The sequence below is a fragment of the Equus quagga genome, chromosome 11 (assembly GCF_021613505.1).
Source record: "Equus quagga isolate Etosha38 chromosome 11, UCLA_HA_Equagga_1.0, whole genome shotgun sequence".
NCBI classification, from domain to species: domain Eukaryota; kingdom Metazoa; phylum Chordata; class Mammalia; order Perissodactyla; family Equidae; genus Equus; species Equus quagga.
Window position 1 is genome coordinate 116,101,484 of NC_060277.1, and position 20,239 is coordinate 116,121,722.

Below are 20,239 nucleotides of genomic sequence, written 5' to 3' on the forward strand. Positions count from 1 at the left end.
TCAGGAGCTTATGGTGGTGCCTTGTGGCCTCACGAGCCGCCCTGTCTCAGCAGGAGATTAGCGCGCTTCCTTTCCCTTCTCGCCTAGTCGTGTTGATGTTTTTCACTGGGTAATATTTTAGTTAAAGATTCAAAATGAAAGATGATGACATGCCTCCCTCTGCTCCACCCCCTGCACATAGCGTCCAGGCCCCCTCCTTTCCCCTGTGTTCTTCCAGGGACGTTGGGTGCAGAGATGAGCAGGTGACCCAGAGCGTCTTCTCCATTTGTTTCACATGGACGGTTGCTTGCCCTCCACTCCACTCCCCCCGTCATCTCTGAGGTCCTTCTCATCAGTTTTTTGCTTCCCGTTGCCCCTGGTGTCCTGAGGCCCGTGTCCCTGAGCCCATCTTGGCCTTTCTCTCTCTGGAACCTGCCTACTCCTGGCTCTGCTGTTGTCTCTCGTCTCCACTCCTCTGAGACCCTGTCCCCTCCTGGGATTGCTCTGGGCTTGGGTCTTGAGCCGTGACTTGCTATCACCCGCTTGGCGGTGTGTTTGCGTTCCCTGGCTCAGCGATACCATGGTGTTAATGTGGGTATTTTGCATGTCTGTGTCCACGTCTGCTGTGCAGGTTGGGCCTTGGTTGGCGGGCGGGGCTGAAGTCTAGCCGCACGGCAGGTGCCCTAGGGAGGAGGTACCTTTGCTGAGTCCCACAGGCTCCCTGTGCCTGCCTGGAGTGGGCAGGACATGATGGTCCCCTCGTCCCCCTTCGTCCCCCCTTGGGCCACAGGTGTTTTACAGCCTGATGGAGCCTATTCACAGCCCTGACAAGTGACAGTGCACACCTTTGGTTTAGAAGTAGATGTTGGCGTAACCGGCAGTTGTTTTAGCGATAATTGAGTCACCACAATGCTCTTCTTTTATCAGGTTCTTCCAGGTGTTACTAAGTCTTTAAGAAAAGTGCAAAGCATCTCTCTTCAATTAAAATTGTAAAGTACATAAAGTGCCCATGTTAAATTTTCAAAATGGTCAATCAGCCTTTGGGACAGACATTTAATAAAACATTTGGAACTTAAAAAAATTGTAATTGGCATTGAGTCACAGGTTGCTGGGGAGGTCCAAGGGGCTGCTTTCATGTCTGTCTCTGTCAGTCCACGGTTTAACTCCTTGCTGGCCCCAGCAGCATCACCTCGGGACAGGACCCCGGAGGTAATGAGGCAGGGGGCCCTCGCTCAGTGTCGCAGAGTGAGCAGACAAGCCTGGGCTCTCCTGCCTGCATGTTCTTGGGCTTGTTGCCAGCTGGTAATGCAGTTTAGTTGGTTTTCCTGAACATTTTTTTGCCGTCAAATTAATTTATTTAGAAAGGAAAGAACCGGGGCCGGCTCCGTGGCCGAGTGGTTAAGTTCGCGCGCTCCGCTGCGGTGGCCCAGCGTTCGGATCCTGGGTGCGGACATGGCACCGCTAGTCAGGCCATGTTGAGGCGGCATTCCCACATCCCACAACTAGAAGGACCTGCAACTAAGATATACAACTGTGTACTGGGGGCGGGGGGAGGGGTGGTTTGAGAAATAAAGCAGAAAAAAGAAAAAAGAAAAGAACAAAAAGATTGCCAACAGTTGTTAGCCCAGGTGCCAATCCTTAAAAAAAAAAAAAAAGGAAGATTGGCAACGGTTGTTAGCCTAGGTGCCAATCTTAAAAAAAAAAAAAAAAAGAAAGGAAAGAGCCTTATAATTTCTCTTGCTTTTTGGGGAGGTATATTTCCATGTTTATATTGCCAACCAAGTGTGGAAACTCTCAGAACAACTCTCATCAACTTAAGAAACAGTTGTTCTCACTATTAGTAGTGCCAGCGTTGCACCTTTAAACAAGAGTGTCCAAAGTGCTTCAGGAAAATTTTTATTAAATATGAAACTTTACTTTTCACTGGATTAGTTGGCATTACGATTGTTTATTAAAAGTTTGTATTTCAAATAGTGCAAACAATTGTCTACATGCCATTTCATCCTGACTTACTTGTCTTGAATTAGCCATTTGAGCTGGCAGCAGGGCACCGTGAGAGGAGGTCTCCCTGCCGCTCTCTGCTGATGGGCTGTGGGGCCCGAGTTTCCTCAGGTTACAGTTAAGCGGGGAGAGGGGCTGGGCGTGCGGTCCGCTGGAGCACGCGGCTGGGGCAACCGCTTGGGGCCCAAGGGTGCAGCGAGGCGCAGTGAGGACTGGTGGCGTGTGGCCACCCCGGCCTGTGCTTGCTGTCGGAATCTGAAGAGAAGGGTTGAATGGGGCAGTCGCCTTCCGTTGAGCTGGAGTGTCTTATTTCTGTAGCCGATGGCGTTTTAAACACACGGATGGGTTTCAGCAAGGCTCGTGGGCAGGGGGCCGGCATGGATGGGTTAAGTGAGGCTCACGGGTGGGGGGGCTGGCACAGATGGGTTTCAGTGAGGCTCGAGGGCGCGGGGCTGGCACGGATGGGTTCAGCGAGGCTCGCGGGTTGGGGGCTGGCAGCAGTGCGCTGGTCTCAGGCTCTCTGTGCTCTCAGTTTCCAGGAGACGGACAACGCCTGGCACGGCGGGTGTCTGGCGTTGGCGGAACTGGGCAGAAGAGGCCTGTTGCTCCCTTCTCGGCTTGTAGACGGTGAGTAGCTGCGGCACGTTGCGTTGTCAAGACTGTGTGGCATGCGGGTACTTCCTCTCACCGTCTCCCCGTGTGGCTCGCAATGCACGCACTGCGTGCCTCTGCCCTGCTGCTGACACGAGTGTTTGGGGGGCAACGTCCTGGGCTGAGTCTTGCTTTCTTTCTCACATTGGCCTTTTCTGATTTCCTGATTGATTGCCACTTCTCCCCGCTATGACATTTTAGTACCACTCATACACTGTGTATCTGGATGTGGAGGGCCATGAACTGTTGTGATGTCTGAGATTTTCTTGTTCCCAAGAAGCAGCTTTCAGCCTCGTGAAACGGGGTGCTGTGGCCCAGTAAGAACACAGTGTGCACTGCCGCTGTGCTTGCCCCCTGGAGTGACTTCACGGTCCCCTGGGAACAAGGTCCACGCTGTCAAGGGGATGGGTGGAGGGCCTGAGAAGGAGAGAGGGGGCACAGCGTGGTGGGTGCAGAGGAACCCCCAAGAACTGGGCCCACGTGTCCCAGCTGTCAGGCCTGCTCACTCAGAGGTGGGACATGGGGCCGTGGCCCCATGAAGCCCTGTTGTGGTTGGTGGTGACCATCCCTGGGTGTGCCTGGCAGTGCCCCTGTGGACAGAAGGAAGGGACACCTACAAAGGCTGGAGAGGGCCCCATCCTGGAGTGTGTCACCGCTGACGCCACGTGCCCCAGGAAGTGACTTATGTCCAGAACAAAGATGTCTGTGCAAAAGTGGGCTCGGCCTTGTGTCCTCACCAGCAGTGGGCTGTGGGCATCCGAGGTGTGGCTGTGCTCTTGGCCCCGTGGTTCCTGTTGACTCTTTCTGCTTCTTTTCGTAGCAGCTTTCTTGGGATATAATTTGTGTACCGTGAGGTTCTCTCATTAAAAACGTACAATTCAGTGGTTTGTAATGTGTTTACGGAGTTGTGCAGGCATCATCATAGCCTAATTTCAGAACATTTTCATTGTACTCCAAAGAAAGCCTGTGCTCAGGAGCACTGACCACCCACTTCCTCCAGCACTCGCAGCCCCAGCCCGCCACTGATCTGCTTTGTCTCTGTAAACTCGCCTTTTCTGGACAAGAGTGGTCTTTTGTGTCTGAATTCTTTAACTTAGTGTAGTGTTTTTAACGTTCATCCATATTATAGCTCGTAACAGCAGTCCTTTGTTCCTTTTCACGGGTGAGTAACATTCCACTGTGTGGATAGACCACGTTTCTTTCTTCTTTTTTTTTTTCTTTATTGAGTTAATGATAGGTTACAATCTTGTGAAATTTCAGTTGTACATTAACGTTTGTCATTTGTGTTGTAGGTGCACCACTTCACCGTTTGTGCCCACCCCCCACCCCACCTTTCCCCTGGTGTCCACTAAACTGTTCTTAGTCCATATTTTTAAATTCCTCATATGAGTGGAGTCATACACAGATTATCCTTCTCTCGCTGGCTTATTTCACTTAACATAATTCCCTCAAGGGCCATCCATGTTATTGCAAATGGAATGATTTTGTAGCTGAGTAGTATTCCATTTAGACCACGTTTCTTTATCCATTTATCAGTTGGTGAGCCTTTGGGTTTTCACCTTTTGGCTCTTATGAATGATGCCACTGTGAAAATTTGTGCACAAGTTTCTGTGTGGACATGTTTTCACTTATCTCAGGTTAGACCTGGGAGTGGAATTGCTGGGTCATAGGGTAACTCTGTCTTGAACTTTATGAGAAATTGCCAAACTTTTCCAAAATGGTTGTACCATTTACATTCCCACCAGCCCAGAGTGGGAGTGTACGATGTTGTGGCCTGCACGAGAGTGCCAGGCTGCTGCCTGAGACTGTGAGACGTGAGCTGTGGTGAACTGCTCCGTGGTCTTCACTGCAGGCTGGCCGCTCCTGCCTGCTGGTGCCCCTGTGCGTTTCCCTGTGGTCTCTGCCTCCTCATTGACGTTGCTTCTTTGTTCAGACAGTGTTCCCTTGGTTTCCTTGAGCTCTCTGAGCATATTTAAGACAGCAGGTTTGGAGTCTTTGTCTCATATAAGGACGATGTCTGGGCTTCCTCAGGGACAGTTTCTGTCAGTTTCTTTATTTCCTGGGAATGTGTCATACCTTTCTGCTTCTTTGTATAACTTGTAACTCTTCTGTTGAAACCTGGACATTGTGAGTATTATAATGTGTAACTCTGGCAGTTGGGTCCCCCCTCCTCAGGTGTTTGCTACTGTTGCCTGTGGAAGGCCAGTCGTCGTTCATGTAGTGGCTTTTCCCACGGCTGTGCTCTGTGTTGTGTTTGGTTACTGATGCTCTGTTGCGTTGTGTCGGCAGTTTGCCAGTGCCCCGGCAGAGGTGTCCTTAAAGGCTGGAGTTCAGTAGCCTCTTTCTTCACTGAGCACTTCTGTGGTTGCTCTAAGTTCTTGATTAGATTCCAGAGCTCTGAAAAAGTTGATTCTGTCAGTTTTTGCCAGCTTACTGGTTGTTTTGGCAGAGAGACTGATTCATGGAGCTCCCTCCTTTGCCATATTCTGTGACATTATCCAAAACTAGCATTTGAATAGTCTTGTAGCATTGGTCTGGCTCCTCCGAGAAGAAGCAGGTGTGAAGACAGGATTCAATTTGCAGGGATTTTATTAGGGAAGTGCCTGTGAGAGAAGAATGGGTCCAATAAGACCAGCAGAGCCACCGCCTGACCCCTGTGCTGTGGGGCTGGGCTGGGTAGTGGTGGGATCCTGGAGGGCAGTGTGGTCTGAGGAGGGGATTCGGCTGGGCCTAGGGGGCCCTTGAGCCAAGATTAGCCCCAGAGGCATTCCTGTTCCCCCAGAAGGGGTGGCACTGGTGTGGCCGCTGTGCTTCCTCCCTGGTCAGCTTGCTCCTGTGGGTGGACCCTGACTGCTCGCAGAGCTCTGACCTCTCCTGCCTTTGTCACTGCCCACACAGGACTGTGTGCCTCAGTTCCCTGGGCGGGGCTGTGCTCTCCCACTCCAGACGCAGTCTGGGCACTCCCCTCTCCTGCTGACCCCCTGCTTTGTTGATTTACAGCCTTTGTGTGGTTTCCAGCTATTGGACATTCCAGTCTGTAAGAAACGTGGGGACTGAAGCGGGGTGCCTTTGACTTAGTGCATGGAGTAATTGTTCTACTTTTCTGTATGAAAACGCTCTTCTCCTTGAGTGAACGTGCGCGTGCTTCACTTCCCAGCCCACCCCGCCCACCCGCCCTCCCTCCCTCCGAGCCTGGCATTTTGGTGAAGGGTTAAAACCAGTGATGGGGGTAAATCGCGTGGGCCACTGGAAAGACTATTCAGAAAGGTCGTTGTCAGCATTTTTTTTCTTCAATGGGAATTCAAGGATCCTTTTAAAAACTTTTTTCAGCTTTATTGAGATAGATGCTTCACCTAACATTCAATTTACCTGAAGTATATAATTCAATGGTTTTGATATGTTATTATTTTTTTGTTTGTTTCTTCTCCCTGAAGCTCCCCAGTACATAGTTGTATATTCTAGTTGTAGCTCCTTCTGGCTGTGCTATGTGGGACGCCACCTCACCCTGGCCTGATGAGTGGTGCTAGGTCCACACCCAGGATTGAAACTGGTGAAACACCAGGCTGCTGAAGTGGAGCATGTGAACTTAACCACTCGGCCATGGGGCCGGCCCCTACGTTATTATTTTTAAAAAATGTTGAATATACATAACATAAAAATTTATCATATTGCCTACTTTTGTGTATAATTCAGTGGCATTCACTGCATTTACAGTGCTGTACAACCATCGTCACTATCTGTTTTCGCAACTTCATAGTCCCAGAGACACGGCCCCCGTGAAGCAGCGACTTCCCCTTCCCTCCCCCAGCCCTAGTCACCACCAACCTGTCTGCCTCTATGAATTTGCCAGCTTTTGGGACCTCGTGTAAGTGGAATTGTACAAGATTTGTCCCTATGTGTCTGACTTATTTCACTTAGCATAATGTCTTCAAGGTTAACTGATGTCATAGCATGTATCAGAATTTCTTTCCTTTTAATAGCTGGATGCTGTTTTTTGTATAGGAATTCCACATTTTTTATCTGTTCGTCTGTCAGTGGATACTTGGGTTTTTGTCATCTTTTGAATATTGTGAATAATGCTGCTATGAACATTGGTGTGTACATATCCGAGTCCTCATTTTCATTTCTTTTAGGTACATACTTAGGAGTAGGATTTCTGGATCATACAGTAATTCTGTGTTTAACTTTTTGAGGGTTTCTTACTTTTTGTATGAGGTTAGAAACTTACAGCTCTTAAGTTGGGTCATACGTGAATGCAGAAAGATAGCGCAGTTAAAAAATTGGCAAAGCTGGTTTTGTTAGAAAGATCTAGGACTCCAGTGTGCTTTTAAAGATACAGAGTCTGCTGGTTCCTGTGGCCTCTGGAGGGATGGCATCCGGTGATGGCTTCTGTGAAGGGTCAGTCTTCATGCCATAGGCCCACACAGTTCCACAGTGAAGATCCGCAGGCACTGATGGCCTCCGCCTTCCCCAAGAGCTCTGGGGTGAGCGCCTCCTTGGTGGCCACGTGGCTCACAGCCTGCACTGTTTCTGTCATTAACTGTCCCTGGGTCCTCTTCTTGTCCCTTGAGATGATGCCCGATGCTTTTGGGTGAGCTATAAAACATAATGTTCTCAGAATCTTTGGGCCCTTGATGTGGAAGGTCTATGTTCTTGTGTGTGTAAAGCATGAGACGAGAGCTTGTCTGTGGGGTGTGAGGCTTTGGGTCCTGAGCCTGGAACGCCTCCTCTGATGTATGGTGCTGCTTTCTGCAGCGTGTTGACTTGCAGAAAGCAGAGGGATCCTGTTTTTGTTCTTTGTGAAAATGTCTTACTGTATAAAGCAGAGGAGCCCAGGTGCGCTGGTGAGGGCTGCATGTGTGTTGGTGGGTTTTGCATTGTGACAGCATATCTTTTGGATTAATGGCATGTGGTTGTTGGAGGGTGCACCTTGGATGGGGTCCTGGGGCTTATGTGGCTGTCCTGGTGCTTTAGAGGCATTGGGTGACACTAGACATTAGAAGAATTGTGACAAACTCTGCCTCCCTTTTACAAGTTGATATTAACCTGTTGCAAAGCGTGTTGTTTGCCATCCTGAATAATATCATTTTAAAATAAAACTTTTTTTTTTTTGAGGAAGATTAGCCCTGAGCTAATATCTGCTGCCAATCCTCCTCTTTTTGCTGAGGAAGACTGGCCCTAAGCTAACATCCGTGCCCATCTTCCTCTGCATATTTAAAATTTTTCCAGGTTGAGTTTTTAAAGAATTGGTTCCTAGTACAAAGGTGATCAAAACAGCAGAAAATATTATTGAAATGCAGCTGTTAACAGGCTGGGTTTTTAGTTCAGGCTATCTCTTGGTGGATAGTGCTTGTACCTAGGAGGAGGCAAGGCTCCACGTCCATTTTTTACTTAAACATTCTTGTTAACACATTCTAATTTTCAGCTCTGAGTGCTGGAAGCCTTGTTATGGGCACACGCAGCTGGGACGCAGACCACCTGCCTCGTGGAGGGGTTCCCCCCTCAGTCACTGTTCCCGTTGGCCCTTGCTTGACATCCCAGGCGCACGTGGCTGAGAGAGGCCCTCGGAAAGTGGGAGGAAGGGCTGTTGTGAAGGGGGCTGGGGAGGGGCTGGGGAAGCCTGTCTCCTGGTTCTCAGGCAGAGGTTTTAGGACTCGGAGCCCCGCAGACTTGCTCTCCTAAGGTGCCCGAGACCCTGGGAGTCCTCGAGTTGCCCTGGGGTCGCTGCGCTAGTTTACAGCACAGCATGTACAGCACGTACAGGTGCCCTCCACACTCACACTTTACACACATGCACACAGACACACCCTTTTTCTCAGTTTGTTTCAGTTGCCCCCTCGCTCTATTCTGTTTTTCTTTGAGTTTATTATGGCAAAATACTCTAACGCAGAGTTTATATTTGTCTCATATGTTCTTAAAGTTCACCTATGAGTTTATTGGAAAATTAGCAATATATACATCATTTTAGGAAGTGGAAAATGAGGCTAAATGAGTCATAAAATTCACTGTAACATTATAAGGAAATAAAATATGTTGATAATAGCTTCGCCAGTGGTACATTTTCCCTAATGGAAATAAATTACTTGTATAAATAGCCTCTTGATGTTTGTGTATTATTCAGTTATAACAAATCACAATGTTTTTACACATGGCACTTAAATGCTAGTACCTAAAATGTTTTTTCTGGCATTTTTTTCCAGTAATTGTTACTTACTTTAAGACACAGATTAGATTCAATAGAAAAACAGTTAAAACAATTTGTTCTAGTGTTAAGATATTTATAGGAAAGTATTTTTAAAAGATTTCCTATGAGATGGCCTACACCTAAGAGTTACCTTTTAGTCCTATGCATTTCATTTGGCATTTTATAAAACGAAAGCCAATGTTTAACTCATCAGTCTTAGAATGAGTCATTCAAATATTTTTACAACCAAAAGTAGAAGCACCTTTTAATATTCATGCTTAATATTTACAAAAACTGAATTGCAGCTTTTTTTTTTAAGAAGAAAAAGAAGCTGCACTGTAAAAATTGACCCGATGAAAAAGTGAAGCCGCTGCTGAGGACTTGCTTCTGTTGCGACCACCTCAGAAGGCATGTCCACGGCTGCAGCCGTTTGCGTCCTAGGAGAGCCGGGCGCTAGGACAGCCGTGTTCTTTTCCGTAGGGTGAAGACGCGAGCCGTGTCGCTCGGCTTCGTCTTCTTAGTGCCTTGCTGGGACTTCCCTGCATCCCTTGGGCTTGTCCTCTTTTGCCCTTTGGGTCGGAGGTCACACTGCGCTTCCTGGCTTCCTGTGGCACTGAGAGTGGGGGAGCGTTGTTGGCAGGCAGACCCCTGGGCTGTGGGCTCCCCATCACCCACCCGGACGTTCCCTGGGCTGTAGGCCGCCAGCTGGCAGAGGGCCACGGCCGCCGTCTGCTTCTGCTCGTCACTGCTGTCGGCTGCTCCTCGCGAGCCCTGGGCCTTCCCTGTGGGACTTGTCGATGGAGCCTCGTCAGAGTCAAGGCTATTTCGCTTTGTCTCCGTGTGGTCTGGCCTGTCTCCAGAACTTTCTGGCTCAGTCTTTGGGGCAGCAGTAGCAGGCTCTGCCTCTTGTGGCGGGCTGTGGAAGGAGGGCCTCGGAGTCAGGGCATTGCAGGGGTCCTTCACTGAGAGGTTCAGAGGCATATCCTGCAGTTCTGTGAAGTCTTCGTAAACGGGGTCGTGAGCAGCCACCGGTCTGGTCTCTGGTTTCTTGGAGAGGTTTAGTGGGGCCATCCTGGAGCCATCCTCTGGGCTGCAAGGCGCGGCCTCTAGGCCATGACAGGCGCTTCCTGTCTGAGCCGTGGCATCTGTGTTCACAGCATTGAGGCTGGAAGAGGCAAAGAGAAGCTGAATAGGAACTTTGCTTAGAAAAGCTACCTGTGAAGCATTTTGAGCACATAAAAGCTCGGCTAATTGAGCACAACCAGAGATGTTACTTTGGAGGTTTTGAAAATGACATTTTCTTACCTTTTTGGAGCCTCGTCTCTGTTCTCTGGAGCCTGGGAGTGTGGGCGCTCTGGGCTTCTCTTGATGGGCTTGAAGGCTGCAAGGCTCTGCTCGGGTTGATGGAACCTTCCCAGGCTGCTGGAGGCCAGCTTGTCTGAGAGGCTGCACAGCCCGGCACACGGCTGGCTTGTCTGTGTGAAGTTGGTGGGACTCGGCCTTCCTGGGGAGCCTGTGGCTGCGCTCCCTGCACGCGGGCTCATTTTGGTCCCTTCCGTGTCCCTCTGCCCATCTTTGGAAGGGTCTTTAGCCTCAGGAGTTGGGCTTTCTTTCTCAAACTCCGTGTGCTTTCTGTGGGAGTTGGGAGGGTTTAACTTGGACGGACTCGAGGCTGGGTAGACCAGAGCGGCTTCTTCCAGTAGGTGAGAGCTTTGATCTTGTGAAATGCCAGCGACGGGGGGCAGTCTGAGACCATAGGAGGAGAACGCAGACTCTGGTCTGTAAAATCCGTACGGAATTGGCAGATTGGAGTGGTGCTGCTGGAAAAATCTGTAGTGATCATATGTGGATGGAGAGGGGCTCAAGTGCTTAGGGATCGGCCCGGGGTGAGGCAGGAAGCGCCTATGGTCTTGGGCACCATAGACCGCGAGCAGGGTGGCGTCACACTCTGGTGAGTTCCCAGCCAGCAGGTAGGGTGAGTAGACGGTGGCCAGTCCATGCTCCGTGTAGAAGTGAGGTGGGTAGTCCGGGATCGTGGGGTGCATGTACGGGGAGACGGCACCGAACCCCTTTGTAGGGGGAACTTTATGTGGAAACTCAGGTGGGAGGAAAGGTGAGCCAGCTCTCCACGGGTAGCCGGGAGCGTGGAATGCAGACTTGGTGTGGAAGGAGGTGGCCTTGGTGCTGGGCGTGGGCAGGGGCAGCACTGCAGGAGGCTCGACGTGCTCTGGGCCTTTCAGCCTCTGCTCTCCGACTGGAACAAATGCTGAAGGCCGCACAACGCCTTCCAGGGCGGGCTGGGTGCCCATGGTGGCTTCTGGACTCAGGGGCACTGCTTCCTTGAGGAGAGCAGGCTTCTGTCCTGGGCATGTGTGGGGCCCACACGTGTGCAGGTCCACATTTTCTTTGGCGTCCTTGCTGTGTTGAAGCTTGGCGTCAAAGTGTGAGAGCCCGCTTGTGACAGACTTGGAGGAGGTGGGCTTCGCCACAGGGTCCAGCTGGCTGGTTTGCTTAGAGTCTAAAGAGTTGGATTTGGGGCACTTGGGGACGCGATCTTGCTCTGATACTAAAGTGATAGAGTTTTTACAAAGACCGTACTTCATGTGATTAAAGAGATGCGACTTTTCGTTGCAAGTAAAGGGACACTGGAAACACTTATACTTGAAGGGTTTTCCTGGAGGCCTTGGGATATAATGTGGCTTTTTTGGTTTTCTCTCTTTGAGAAGACTCATTTTCCTTTTTATGGGTCTGGCTCAGGTCTCGGCGTCCGGTCACTGCTGGCTCCTGTTTAGTTCAGACTTGGTGGTTTGTAACGTCGTGTCACCGCTTCTCCTTTGCTTTCTTTTCCAAGCACTTTATTTGAAGCCAGCTCTGCGTGCAGTGGGTCTGACGAGGAAAGTCTTGCTTGATTGGGGATGGGAGCTGCAATGGAGAAGCAGAGCCTTGGTGTCAGGGTCCTGGCTTACTGGGCTGAGGAGGGACGAGCCTGTCCTCCCACAGACCCCTGAGGAATGGAGGCTACACCTCATTCCTCTTCCTCCTGAGGGTAGGAGGTACAAGGTGAGCATCGACTGACCCCCACTCGTAACCTGGCTGGCAGCTCCCCAGGATGTTTCTGATTTCTGAAGTCTGACCTGAAAGAATGCCGTGGGGTCAAGAGGAATGTGGTGTGTGGAGTGTTTAGTGTCAGCTCTGAGAATTCCTGTAACTCTGAGTTTTGGGAACCTTTGTCCTGTGATCTGAGGCCTCCAATGCTAGGAAGCTTGTGGCCCGAGGAGGCTGAGTGACCGCTGAGATCCACCCTGCCCTCCGTGTCCACAGAGTTTCTGGACGGGGCCCCGTCACAGCGTGCTGCTCTGACTGCTGTACACAGGAGCCCCGGGCTTGTGCGCGTGTGCCACACTCACACTTGTGTTCGCTTAGAACAATGGAAGTGTGACAGGAACACTCAGTAAGTGCTCCTTGATGGCCCTCCCTGTGAGATCAGATGGTTGTACTCCACGCTCCCACCCGCTGCTTCTAAAATCCCAAATGAAAAGTCAGCTTTATTGATGTTGCATTCTCTTGTCTCAAATGCAAATAGAAGTGCTATATCTGTGCAGACTCAGATGGTTTTGAAGCGCCCTCAGGTGAGTCTGGGAGCCCTGTAAGTGACCAAGTGTTCTCCTTCACTGCCCAGTGTCCTTTGCCCACCTCATGGACCTGTCCCTGCCTGGCAGGAAGCACAGCTGCTTGTGAGCAGCGAGAGTGTGGCCGGCCCAGGACGCCTGCCTGCCTTTCCTGGCCTTTCCTCCAAAGGCAGGACTAAGGCTTTGCAGCCCTCCTGGTCAGGAGGAAGCCAGAGGGCGTGGCGCCTGTTTCAGAGGTGGTTGGATTGTGGTGGGGAGCCAACCCAGCTATTAACCTTTAGGAAGTGGACCCTGGGCCATCCTTGGCAAGGTCCTTGGCCAGTGGGAGCTATCACGCTGCTGTGCACCTCTCCCCCAGCCCTGGGACCCAGTGGGGGGCTTCCGGTGTGTCTGGCCTTCCCCATGCCTTCCCCATCCCGAGGGTCCTCCTCTCCCTGCCCCCCCAGCCCCCCACTGAGGCTTACAGGAGGTCTCACCGCATACCCCTGGGGCGCTGCCTCTGCTGTGATAACTGAAGCTGAGAAGAAAGACGTGAGATCTGGGAGGATCTCCAGGGCCTAGGCAGCCGCCTGTCCTGGACCAACCCCTGGAGGGACTGTCTAGAGAAGGCCTGTGAGTGGGGTAGGCTGGAGGGGAGGGGTGAGGAATAAGGCCCCGCACTTCACTTTGCATAGAAAAGGTAAAAAGGAAAACGTCTTTAGCTTCTAAATATTTTCAAATGCATTAAAAATAAAGCTAAAAGGAAATGATTAAACAAAACTGTTTCCTGTTGCGGTTTTGCTTTCTGGAACGAGCACATATGGTCTTTCGTGAGTCCTGTGAGATTTCATCTTAAAGTGTCACCTTCTAGACACTGGGTGGTTAAAACATTGATCTGGAAAGCAGCCTTTTAAAAATAGAGAAATACGGATGGGAACTCCGAGAGACTTGTTTTCACAGAATAGAATGCAGTGACTCCTGATGCCTCTCCCTGCGTCCCTGTCCAGATGAGGTGATGGGGAGACTGCAGGAGGCGGCATGAGGACCGGGGAGTCAGGTGTCAGTCTTTGCTTGGACACCTTAAATTTGAGAAGGCTACCTGATTTTATTCTCAGCAAACTGGTTTCTCTCCTTGTTTGTTCATATTTCTTAAAAACACTGTGCCTCTGCCCTACAAACTGCCTGCTAACCTGTTTTATCATCCTGTTCTTTCAGAGACATGTTTATTTACTAGGAGGCGGTGTGGGTAGACGGGAGGGCTCTGTGGTGCCCGTGGCCTTCCCCTGTGAGCAGGGGTTTTGAGACACGTATTTTGGATGAGAAATGGGATTTTTGTCTGCCCCATAAGCAGGGAGAGGGATCCCTGGGGTTGCTTTGGGACATTCTTTGGTGGGGTGTCGGGTAGTCAGAGCCAGGCCCGCGGCACCTGGTACCTGGGCTCTTCAGCTTTCCAGCTCACCTGGCCCCCTCCTCTCCCACCGCGTGGGGCCACAGGAGCTGCAAGGCAGTGTCAAAGCTGAGCAAATTAAACATGTAATCATAGCTTTGCGTCTCTCTAATTTCCCCTCTTACTAAGGGAAAAAATGTAAAATAATTCTTTATGAGTTCAGTCCGTACCTTGAGGGCCAGGTGTGCTCTGGGCTATAAGAGCACGATTTCCTTGCCTCCCGTCAGGAAGCGCTTCCAGCCAGCGCCAGGCCAGCCAGATAAGTCAGAGGGGCCTGTGCTGGCATGTCCCATTGTGCTGCCTCACTCTGAAGGCGTGAGAACCTCTGCAAGTCCGGTTCCCATGATTGTATAGGATGTGTTACGGCAGAGGCCTGAGAACTGATGATTTCATCAGGAGCTGGAAGCATCATGATCAAAATGATGACAGTTGCAAAACGTTTATCAGGTGTGAGCCCAGAGCCCTGGCGATGCCAGCAGTGGACGCAGGCACGCACCCAGCGTCCAAAACGCACACGCAGGTGGACGAAACTTCTTTTGAGATTTGAGAGAATGCTGATGTTAGTTTTAGAAGCAGTATGTTTAATGTTGTTGATACTTTTAGACAAAAATATAAATAAATCTATGTTGACTAAGTTTCCTCAAAGGTTTATAAGAGGCAAGTTATATGTAAGTTATCATAGTATTACCTAAAAGAATGATTTGGGAAATAATTACTTTTATGTTAATATGTGCTTTTTTTTTTTTGAGGAAGATTAGCCCTGACCTAACGTCTGCCTCCAGTCCTCCTCTTTTTGCTGAGGAAGACTGGCCCTGAGCTAACATTTGTGCCCATCTTCCTCTACTTTATATGTGGGATGCCTATCACAGCATAGCTTGCCAAGTGGTGCCATCTCCGCACCCAAGAGCTGAACCGGCGAACCCAGGGCTGCTGAAGCGGAACATGCAAACTTAACCACTGCGCCACTGGGCTGGCCCCTGTACTTTTGTTTTTAATTGTTTCATTTCTTTTCTTTTTCTCTTTTTTTGGTGAGGAAGATTGGCCCTGAGCTGCCATCTGTGCCAATCTTCCTCTATTTTGTATATGGGTCGCCGCCACAGCATGGCTTGAGGAGGAGCAGTGTTGTAGGTCTGTGCCCAGGATCCGAACTCATGAACCCTGGGCCACGGAAGTGGAGTGCATGAACTTAATCACTACACCACTGGGCTGGCCCCAGTATGTACTTTTTTTAATCAGATGATGTTGTGCCTAAAGTTTTGGTCTAACCTGTTTGGTTTTGGTTGGTTAGCTTACAAGGACAGTAAACAGGCTTTCAGGGGATGCTTTCCTTGCTGCTGGTGTTCCAGGAGGTGAGAGTGTTCTGGGGTTTAATTATTGGCAGGGAAGCCTGTGATGGAGTCATAGTAGTTTCAGTAACTTTGGGTAAACTGACCTCTCAGGGTTACACAGTTTGCTAATTAAAACACGAGAGCACAGCTGCTTCACACGCTGATGGAGAGGGCAGACAGGCTCACCCGGCTACAGAAAGTCAGTAATGTCAGAGGAGTAAGTGGGAGACGCTTGAGGCTTTTGTAAGCTCTTGATGGGGCAGCCTGTGGAGTGATGATGTCAGTCTGTGAGTTCTGCTCCTGCCCACCTGAGCTTTACTTGGACGAGGGAACCCAAACTAACTGCCTGCGACCTCCTCAGGCTTGCTGTCTATGGAGACAGGGTTTGTGACAGTCTCTGCCTGTCCAGTACCTGCTGGGCTTAGTGCTTACTGGCAGCTGCTGGTGGTAAATGTTCCACAAACGGGTATTGTTGCCAAAAGAGTCTGATCCAGAACTCTCAGTGTTTGCAGTAAGTTCAGATTTGCACCCAGAGGTGAAGTTTTCCTAAAGGTGGGGAGGGCGCCGCACGTGGCCTTCCTGGGAAGGCACTCTGAGTCTCAGGCGGCACTGTTGGGAGAGCTGTGGCAGTGAGGGTTAACAAAGCAGGGCCGGAGAACTGCAGCGTTAGCATGTGTTAGCGTTCAGATGTGAGCTTAACCGTGAGGAGGTTTCTGTGACACGGCCTGTTGCCCTACTTTCCCTCCTGCTTGACCCGTGGCGAGTGCTGGGAGCCCTGCGTCTCACACGCCCTCCCTCCTGGGTCTCCTCTCCCTGCCTCCGAGGGCAGCTGGTTGTGCCCTGCCCTCCAAGGCACCTGTGCGACCTGGGGAGTCGGCCGCTGGCATCGCCGCCTCCCTCTCAGGTTCGCTGTGCACTATGGAGCCACTGTGCAGCGTCCACACTGCAGGCGAAGGACGCTGGGCAGTGACATAAAGGCATGCACGGGGCCTGGGTGAGCCTTCACAGAGGGTTTCCTGCTTTACGTAAAAACCTCCCTTTGGTGACTTTTCAAGCATTTTAAACATCTGCTTGTGTTAGGCTGGTTTACTTTTGCCTGTGGCAGGTGCTGTGAGCTGGGAGCCGTCTCCGGCCGCTCACCTCTCCTGCCACAGGGCTCTGCTCGCCGCGCTCGTCGGGCGTCAGGCTCAGCTACCCACAAGGCTTTGAACAGCTCGTGGTTTTGGTGGCCACTGGGCTGTGTGCTTCTTTGGAAGCACTGACTCGCCAGTGCTTTGTCTCTCGGTGGGTCCTAAGTGTGCACAGTTAATGTTGCCAGTTGTTAGGACAAGAATGAGAGGCTGCCATGTTTTAAAAGTTTCTAAGGAGTTTGAACTTTGAAAAAATCTTTCTCTTGTCTAGTTTTCAAGCTTTGATAGGACACAATAGAGGTAATTATAGCTTAACTTTATAGAACACTGCCGTGATGGGCTGGGCAACTATGCTCGTCATGCGATTAACCTGTGAACTGGACTAATGCTGTAATGGTCCTTTGGTGGTGTCCAGCTGTCTGGCGAGGAGCCTCATCAGGTAGAGCGTTTTGAAGGGCATGCTGTAATTACAATATTGTGATGTGGCACTGTTGCATAACGCAAGGACACGCCATTGTCGCCTACCCACTGGGGTGTCGCAAGAACAAGATTTGTGAGTTTTACTCCAATTGAGCTTAACCACCACTCCCTCCCAGACTTTCGGTTCTTTAAAATGAAAGATAAACTTCGGGACATCCAGGACCTGGGGAAAAAGACAGTTTTCTGGAATATAATTTGGAAGAATGGACCCAGAAAAACAACAGGGGCTGTTTCTAGTTTCAGCCAGAGACCCCAGGTTACAGACATAAGCCCTGAACAGTGAACACAGCTCTAAGGCTGCGTGGCTTGTGAGCAGAGCCCCAGAGCCGGACCTGCCTGCCTTGTTTATCCTACAATAGCTAAGCTTCAGAAGGACTTTGTTAATGCAACGTAAAAGTTAGGATAACAAATGTAGACAGAATTTGCTTAAATGAAGTCTGACTTTGGTCAGTCTCAGCCAATAATTTGTTAAGTAATTGTTCTCGTAGAGGTTTATGAGGAACTTCTAAGGGGAAAAAACCCCTTTTTTGTATATATAAGGATCCTCTTTGGTTGAGTTTCTTTTTGTAAGCTTATGTGAAAATAATACTTATTTTTTAACTTTAAAAGTTTTAAAATTAAATTATAAGTTAAAATCAGCAAGTGTCTTAATCATATACATGTATGTATATGATTCTTTTATGTTGAAATTTATTGTAGTTTATTTTTAAGGCGAGGAACAGATAAGCAATAATATAAATTTGAGTTTTGGTTTACATTTTATGAATTTTATGGTAGAAATAAGGACTTAATTTCCAAATAAACTTGTTCATATTCTTAGAATAAAGTGTAAGCCTTATTAAAAGTTTTGTAATAATGGTCTCCGCTCCAGCGATGCACCTGCTGGGTCCTGAGTAATCCTCAGAACGGAGCAAGGCAGAGCAGACGGCGGGCAGTGATTCACTGAGCCAGAGTGTCAGATACAGCTGAGAGCAGTTTGGAAGGAAAACTTGAATTTGAGAAGAAATCGTGGGTACTTACCAGAGGCGGGCGATGTGGGACCGGCGAGGTCAGAGCCGTGCTGTGGCTGCCGTGCCGGGAGCAGGACCTGTTCTCACGCTCGCTCTGGCTGAAACTGGAGCCGGCTGTCCCAGTGGGAGGGATTTAAGTGTAGGAGTTGAGCCCTCGGGGCGCAGAGATGCACCTGATATTCCTCCTGCCCGCAGCTACGATTCATGTGTTTGCACCCACCGAGCGCTTCAGAGCAGCGTCACCGCCCGCCGGCCAGCCGAGTGCCACTTCTGTGCCTCCCGGAAGCTCCTGGCTTCAGTCTCGTGGATGCCATTTTAGTGCTGCCCCAGCATTCGTGGGCTGGAGGGGTCGTGTTCACGGTTAGAGCAGGGAGTACTGGGGTGGAGGTTGGACTCTGATAAAGGTCTGGTGTTGTGATAAAGACACCGTGTGTGAGACCTTCCTCTAGAAGCTCCAGCAGATGTGGGTGGCAGCAGGGAAGTGCATCTCCTCTGACGGGGCCATGCTTGTGGCGTCCTCGCGTGAAGGGCCTGGTCGGGCCTTGGATGATCTGTTGCCTCTCGCCCTCTGCCCTGTGCCTGGCAGTCTGGGAATCTTTGTCCCTGGTCCTCCTCGAGAGTGGGGAGGGCGGGAGACAGCCTCGGCCGCCTCGCCGCAGGGACCTGCCGTTGCATGCCCAAGACCAGCACCCAGCGTGCTGCAGGGCGGGCGGGACCTGTGCTGCCAGCAGGAGTCAGCTCTGCTCACCCTGGCTCTGCCCTTTTTTTAATAAATTATTAAGACATTTCATTTTCGAGGCAGTTTATCTCCCCCCGCCCTGACCCCTGCTTCAGCTGCTTGCTGTTTAATCTGTGACTGTCTCCCCACTGTTGGGGAGCTGGGCCTGTGGTGTCAGTTTGAGGACCGGGAAAGGAGATGGTGTGCGCTGGGGTCAGGCCCTGTCACATGGGGTGCGCCTGGCACGGTGGCGTGGGGTCGGGCCCTGTCACATGTGGTGCGCCTGGCATGGTGGTGTGGGGTCGGGCCCTGTCACATGGGGTGCGCCTGGCATGGTGGCGTGGGGTCGGGCTTCCCAGGCCAGATGCTGGTGGTTTTCTTTTTCTTTTTTCAATTTAAGACTTAAGGTTTTACTTGGCTTTACTTTCATATTGAATTCTTTTAAAAAAGAAGTTATTAGTTGCTTTTGTCCAAATTAGAGATCCATATACTTTGAAGAGTGAGAACAGCTCTCTAAGTCTCGTCACAAAGAGACAGTGGTCCCCTGCTGTGCCTCTTACAGTCGCCCAAATCGAGCAGCTTGAAACAACCGCCGTTCCACTACATCTCGTGATTTTGTGGGCCTGGAGTTTGGGTGGGCGGGCCAGGCGATTCTTGTGTCCCGTGGGCGTTGGCTGGGCACTGGTGGTGTTGAGCAGCAGTGGTCCTGGTGTGGAGGGTCCAGGTGGCTTCACTCACCTGCCTTGCGTCCGGGAGGGCACAGCTGGGCCTCTCTCCCCTCTGGAGTCCCCCTTAGAGGCCTCTCCAGCAGGGTGGTCAGCCTTACCTGGCTCAGGACCCCTGAGAGAGCAAAGAGGAGGCTTCATTCCTCAGAAAGGGGAGGCTGTCCGACTTTGCTGTCCCAGACTGGAGGCAAGGCTGGCAGATGGGGCCCCTTCCCACTCTCAGCTGAATGTGTTGGTGTTTACCTCCGGCTTTGGGTGTTGCTTCCCTTTTTGGGAAGCGAGAGTTTGGCTCTCTGGCTCCTGTGGCTCCACGTGCCCCCTCCTGGGTACGCGCCACTTCTCTGCTATGTTGGAAGCTCTTTCGTGGACCCATGCCGTCTCTCTTGGGCTGGCCCCTTCTTTTGGTGGGGAACATGTCCCTTTTGTGGCTCCTGAGGGAGAGTGTGGAGAGGTGAGTTTCTGGAGCCTTGGTTGATGGAAGTGTCTTCCGCCTGGTTGGTGGTTTGGTGCAGAGCCCCGGCTGGGTGTCCTGACCTGTAGGGCGTGAGAGGCCCTGTGCATCGACCTTTTGGCGCTGCTGCGGAAAAGTTTGATGCCATTCTGATTCCTGATTCTTTGCCCTCAACATTTAAATACGAAAAGTTTCAACTCTCTGGGAGTTGTGGGACTCCGACAGTGATGGCTCTGTGCCCGACACTGGGTGCCCCAGTGAGCATTGTGCCGGCTCTGCTTTGCCACGTGGTCTACCATGCTCCTGCCCTCCATCCTTCTTGTTTGCTGCGTTTCTGGGTCAGGTGCCGGTGTCCCTGCACTTTACCCCTGGACACTTGAGCAGGCGTGTGGCTAGCTGTTCATTTACGGTGCTGCTTTTAAAGGTACAGTTGACACTCAGCAAAGGGCGCAGATCTCGCGTGCTGTTTCCTGAGCTCTGAGAAGCACATTTCCTGGAGAGATGTGCTGTGTAGTGATGGCCCCAGG

General features: G+C 50.8%; 2 protein-coding genes across 8 annotated transcripts in view; one reads left to right on the forward strand and one right to left on the reverse strand.

Annotated features, from left to right (window-relative positions):
- TBCD (tubulin folding cofactor D) overlaps positions 1–20,239 on the forward strand; it is a 190,006-nt gene that overhangs the window by 54,212 nt on the left and 115,555 nt on the right. For all 7 annotated transcript variants that reach the window (XM_046676423.1, XM_046676424.1, XM_046676420.1 and 4 more), the window contains exon 13: positions 2,513–2,607. In XM_046676423.1, the coding sequence (XP_046532379.1) occupies positions 2,513–2,607 (95 nt within the window). The remainder of the gene's footprint in view (positions 1–2,512; positions 2,608–20,239) is intronic.
- ZNF750 (zinc finger protein 750) lies at positions 9,051–18,484 on the reverse strand. The gene is made up of 3 exons (XM_046676428.1): positions 17,829–18,484; positions 10,121–11,737; positions 9,051–9,980 (listed from the first exon to the last, which is right to left on the reverse strand). Exons 2-3 carry the CDS (start codon positions 11,545–11,547, stop codon positions 9,269–9,271), a joined length of 2,139 nt encoding a protein of 712 aa, XP_046532384.1. The 5' UTR covers positions 11,548–11,737; positions 17,829–18,484; the 3' UTR covers positions 9,051–9,268.

Excerpts from the sequence above, each read along its gene's own strand:
- ZNF750 (XM_046676428.1), bottom strand. The coding sequence starts at position 11,547 with ATGAGTCTTCTCAAAGAGAGAAAACCAAAAAAGCCACATTATATCCCA. Across the intron at positions 9,981-10,120 it reads AGAGACGAGGCTCCAAAAAG|CCTCAATGCTGTGAACACAG; the intron begins GTAAGAAAATGT and ends TGCCTCTTCCAG.